The 6,067-nt window shown below is 36.8% G+C and overlaps 1 protein-coding gene across 1 annotated transcript in view; it reads left to right on the top strand.

The window, feature by feature from the left end:
• Positions 1-246: 246 nt before the first annotated feature.
• The window catches only part of prickle3 (prickle homolog 3), a 47,146-nt gene continuing 41,325 nt past the window's right edge, over positions 247-6,067 (top strand). Inside the window, exon 1 of the mRNA XM_016473727.1 lies at positions 247-508. Within this exon, the coding sequence (XP_016329213.1) occupies positions 467-508 (42 nt within the window). The 5' untranslated portion in view covers positions 247-466. The remainder of the gene's footprint in view (positions 509-6,067) is intronic.

Raw genomic sequence — 6,067 nt, 5'->3', positions numbered from 1 at the left:
AGAGAGAGAGAGAGACAGACAGACAGACAGATAGATAGATAGATAGATAGATAGATAGATAGATAGATGGATAGAGAGACAGACAACTGATCAAATCAGTATACCACAATACAGATTTGAGACAGTACACACAATACACATATTTTTAAACACCATTCAAATAATGATTTTCAGGGGGAGTGTGTTCATAAACAGATTGCATTTGTCTTGTTTTTGTGCTGAGAGCATAGGGTAGCCTACAGTAGTGAGAGTGAGCAGGGGGTGCTCCTGCTCTTCTACAGTTAAACACTTGTCCTGTAGGTGTAGCCAGTCTGGTTAGGCACTCTTCTCAGCACGGAGGTCTACAGGCCAGAAGCCAGACCGCGGGGAACATCGAAACGAAGTTACGTCGGATTGAAGTAAACTTCGGCGGACACATGAGAGCATTCGCGTGAATCCGCGCACGAGACACTACAGCGCCGCAGACATGTTCACGCGCGGGGCGAGGAAGCGACGCTCCAGTCGCTCGGTAAGTTACTCTCATGTCGTGGCATCCCGCTTTTATCCCAATCTAAAGACATTTGATCCTTTACTAAAGTCTGTCCTCGGTTCTTTGAACGAACACAGCGTGGCTTGAAGTTTTAAAGGTCCTTTTAATCCTAGCATGTTGTGTTGATGATCGAAAGTTACTTTAGTGTCTCGCACTGGACTTATTTGACCTGAGGAGACTGTTTTCATCTCTAGCTAAAGGCACGAAATAGACATATTAAAACGTACACTCCTGCATTTAATTTTACTCGTATCAGTAGTGCGTTTTGGGTGCAGCACGGATAGCTATCAATCATTATTTACTCCTAACCATTAATGGGGCATTTTTTCGTGATCTTGATAACTATTGTTTTGAGGAGGCGTGGCTTATTTGTGCCTACGTCACCTTTACCTGTACAGGTGACGCCATCGTTTGAGGATAGCGTTTCATATAAAATAAATGAATGAGTATTATTATGTGAATATATTGCACTGAATTCATTTAACAAAACAAAACAAATGTTATGCATAGTTTATGTATAAAATAATAAATAAGGTCTAATGCAAAATAAGAATTTTTGGTTGAAATGTCATTTTTGAAAAATATCTACATAAATTGCATATTTCCCCTCCAAAACTGTCATATTCTACAGTTTTAAGAATATTACAAAATGTTTTCATTTCACAGTTAGTCCTGAAATGCATCCCAACGGAATGCTTCATATTAAGATTCGTCTTGTATGTATTTTCCTTCCTGAAGGAAGTGCTTTCTATTAAGGAAATGTACAAAAAGTAAACCCAACCTAAAAACATCAGGACACGCTTAAGATGTGAATTGTATTCGATTATTTTGAATGGATTCGAATGCAACCGGAAACTCTTTGTTTCTTGAATCAGCTCTATGTAATGTGGGGGATCAGATGTTTACCAGATGGACTTAATCGTGTAGTCATGTGTATTAAAATGAAATGGAGATCATTTGATATTGTCCTTTCAATTTTGACCAGGAGTCACAGGCAAGTGTCTTGACAAATGAAAACAGACACGTGACCTTTTGACATTCAGATTTTGTCCAGAACCTTCTTGTATGTGCCATACTAGCTATTAGTCAGAATGTCTTTACTCTCTCCGACTCTACTGTGATCTCAGCATGAGGAAACAATGATGGTGGGCCTCATAAAACTTTTTAAAAGTGTTTTTGAGCTTTCGACCTCTCGTAACTGTTGTCATGGTCACAATCGAGAGGAAATTTCCCCTGAGGGTGTGGACAGGAAGGCACTCCGAGGGCATCCTGTCTCACCGTCAGGGACGGGACACAAAGGTGACTCAGACACCAGTTTTCTACATAAACATAGTATGTTTCTCCACATGCACTGTACATGTCATAAATTCATTTGATTTATGCTCTCTTTCACACTATCTTTACAATGCAAATATATCCACACATTAATCTGCACAATAACCTTTGAGAGATAAATCTGCTAACTCCACTCTCACTGGTTATCAAGTCATTGTTTTGTCTTCATGAAAGTAGTTTTTGTACTTCTTTTGCTTTCCTTTACTTGTTTTACTATTTGTACATGTTTTTTGTCATTTACCTCACTTACATTACCTGTCTCACTTTCACTACTTTCCTTTCTCGGGTTACTTAAGTTTAGTTTTGTACTTTTGCTACTTTTGTTATATTATTTTTTTGGAACTGTACTTAATTTACATAATTGCGTTACTCTCAGCACTTGTATTCCTTGCATTACTTTCCTTGTATTACTTTTGTTACTTGTCACTTTTAGCATGTTTGTTACTTGCTTTACATTCCTTATACTACTTTCCTTTATATACTTGCATTACTTGTGTTATTTTTAACACTGTTTTTACTTGCTTTACATTCCTTTATATTACTTTAGTTTAGAGATACACCGATGTATCGGCCAATAATCGGTATCGGCTGATAAAAGCAATTTTCTGCACTATCAGCCATCTGCCAATTGTTTAAAAACAGCCGATGATCAGGGCAGACTATTTCCTGTCAATCAAAAGGCGGCAAAAAAGAGTTTAAGACAGCAACTTGTGAAGAAAATAGTATTTTTTTATGAGCAATTTAGGGCTGTCCAGGTTAAAGCAATAATAACGCAGAGCCATTAAAGCAGGTTCTAATTGACCCTATGAACCACCCGGAGTTCAATCCAGGGTTGCCAGGTCCATGGTTTTTCCTTCACATTATTTGCAATGCGCCTCCCGTCACATAATCACACAGAGCTTCTGATAAGAAACAAAGCCTCATCTTTCAAATCCTGTATAATTTATCACAAAATTCAAACAATAAATGGCGTTTTGATGCTCTTGAATGTGGCGTGACAGATCGCTGTAGCAGCTTCAGTTCAAGCGGCAGCGCGGAGTGCAAGTCTATTCCACTTAAAGTTATAGCATGAAATAAACATTAATGAACATCAGTAGGTATGAAAGGTACAGTACAACTTGCCAAAATGTATAATGTCTCATATAATCAGCGTTTCAATCGAAAGACATCAAATGAAACGGCTTGTGAACAATAATGTCACTTAACATTGCATTTACCTCAGGAAAGTTATCCAGTTTTCAGAGTTGGTTAGTTAGCTATAAAAACACTAGAGAGAAGCTTGTTTACTGTTAAATTGTGCTAGTAATGATAGCGAATAAAAGGAAATGATCCACCCAGATGCCTCTGCTTAGCGACAGTGCCTTGATCAGTTGTGATCTGCGTCTCAGGCCGATGACATAACTTCCAGGGAGGCGTGTCCAGGCCTGTTGTACACGCCCCAGTCCCTTGACTCCACCCCCATGTCAAAACAATGCCAGAAAGTGAAACGCACAAAAACGTGAAGCGCAAAGCAAAGGGAAAAAACAGTATCGCAAGCTCACACTTCACTGAAACGCAAAATAAAAGCAGCGTTGCAAATAAAAATGTTGCAAAGTATTTTGCAATTCGTTATTTTTGTCTGCAAAACTTATTTTTTTCTCTCGCAATGCTTCATTTTCTTTTGCAATTCTTTTGTTTGCAAAAAACACATTTATTTTTTCTCAATACTTTCATTTTCGTTTGCAATACTTCAATTATTTTGCAAGTATATGTGGCATTGAATTGATTCCATAGCCTACGCTTATATCCATCACCACCTGTAAGCACTTTAAGTAGCTGTGGTTTACTAAAAGCCTCAAAGTCAGCAGGGCTAAAGTGGAGAGAACAAAGACGTGGGTCTTTAGGAAGTTTTATTCATCCACAGGCATCTTCCCATTTTCTCTTCTTCTAGGAAAGCTAGGAAAGCAGTGAAGACTTACATCGCTTTTTTCTTTTCGCCAAACTATCAGTATCGGCATCGGCAGATATCATTCTGAATAATCGGCTTTCAGAATCGGCTGAGAAATTTCATATCGGTGTCTCTCTACTAGGGATGTAACGATTAACGAGCACAGACAAAGCCTTTGTTTGTTTATATGAAGAGATTTATTTTATTTGTTACTTATTTATTTGATTTGGGGCTTGTTTTAACATTTCAATTTAGTTTTGTTATTTACATTTACATTATATTTAAATTTTGTTATTTAAACGCTTTTATCCAAAGCGACTAACAAATGAGGACAATAGAAGCAATCAAAACCAACAAAAGAGCAATAATATGCAAGTGCTATATTAGTATATTATTATAGTGTTATATTTCAATTTCACAAAGAAACGTACAGTATTTTGTCCAAGCAATAATAAAAGGACATATTTAATTTATAATTTGTCTTAAATCTCATTTTGTTAAAAAAAAACGTGAATCGAATCGAATCGTGAAATCAAAATCGTGAATCGAATCGAATCGTGAGTTGAGTGAATCATTACATCCCTACTCTCTACTTTAGTTACTTCTGTTACTTTACATACTTACGTTACTTGTGTTAGTTTTAGCACTTTTAGTACTTACATTATTTATAATACTTTTGTTACTTTGCTTACTTTATACATACTTGTGTTACTAGTGTTACTTGCGTTACTTTTGACACTGTCGTTACTTGCTTTACTTTCCTTACTTTACATACTTGTGTTACTTGTGGCACTTTTGTTACTTACATTACTTTGCTTACATTACTACTTTCTTTTGTTACTTTCTTTATTTGCATTACTTTTTTTACTTACCTTACCTGTGTCACTTTTTGTACCTGAAAACCTACAAACTTTGTGTTTTGTTTGAGGACTCTTTGTAGCCCTGGTTAGACAAAACAAAACAAATTACTTTGCTTACTAACATTATTTTTTATTACTTTCCTTGCTTATGTTACTTTGAGTACATTTGTTATTTTCGTTATTTGCATTACTTTGGGTAGTTGAAAACTTTCAAACTTTGCAATTCTTGTACAGCTGACTCTTGCTTTCGATAAAGTATTTTGGACTGGGATAAAGTAAATGTTATTGATAAATGTATTTAATAAAATAAATGTTATAAATTAAAACACAAATACAAAAGCAAACAAACAAACAAAACATGTTCTTGTCTTTTTCAAACCCACTTGTATACATTCATTGTTGTCATATATACTGCTATATGATGCAGCCTTCAGTTTTTCAATGCATAATAGTACATTAAATCAAAACCATGAACATTACCAGCTCTGGACCTGTAAGGCAGGTTTTCTTCTTTATAACCATCCCAGTTTGATGCCTGTGAATATGGCAGTTTTGTTTCTCGCACAACTCTTGGTCTATATACAGCTGTGTCTGTACAAGGCGACACAGGAAAAACGTTTGTGTGATTGTTTTTTTTTCTCATACCTCCCCCTTTCATTCTTTCCTATTCATTCTTTTTAAATCAGCTAATGCAATTAACTATTCAGCAAAGAAACGGCACTCAAATATCCTTTACCCTCTCTCTCTCTCTCTCTCTCTCTCTCTCAGTAGTGAATGGCAGTGCTCTGGTCTCGGCTCAGTGAAGTGTTAGAGTTCACTGATCTTACAGGCGTGTTTGTTTTAGCACGCGTGTTTCCATAGATCTCTCGTTCCTGGCGACACGAGGCCGCCGTCCGGCCGCAGGTTCTCTCTCACACTTGCTCATCCTGGGCTTTCTACTGATGTTCTGTCATAGTACACAATGCTTATTAGTGCTTCTTGTTGGCATAAATCTTGCCTGAGAATTCAAATTAGGTTTATTTAACAAAAGTGTATTGTTGCGTTTCATTGCCATGATGTACTTACAAATGCTAAAAGCTTGTTTTCTGAAATTAAGTGCATTGTCTATTTTTGTGCAAACCCATGTTTTACAGGTTTTCATTCTCCTGAAAGAAAATGTATATTTTTGAGTACCCAGCAAATTGTATTATGGTAGTGTGATAGTATGATATACACTATAAACCAGGGTTCCTCAAATCTTGCCCTGGAGGGCCAATGCACTGCAGAGTTTAGCTCCAACCCTGATCAAACTAACCTACCTGTGATTTTCTATTAATGATCCTGAAGACATTGATTGGCATGCTCAGGTGTGTTTGATTAGGGTTAGAGCTAAACTCTGCAGGAAAGTGGATCTCGTGGGCCAGATTTGAGGATCCC

This window comes from Sinocyclocheilus anshuiensis, unplaced genomic scaffold (genome assembly GCF_001515605.1).
Source record: "Sinocyclocheilus anshuiensis isolate Anshui unplaced genomic scaffold, SAMN03320099.WGS_v1.1 scaffold112, whole genome shotgun sequence".
Classification (NCBI taxonomy): domain Eukaryota; kingdom Metazoa; phylum Chordata; class Actinopteri; order Cypriniformes; family Cyprinidae; genus Sinocyclocheilus; species Sinocyclocheilus anshuiensis.
Note: the sequence above shows the minus strand (reverse complement) of the source record. Positions and strands in the feature narration are given on the sequence as shown.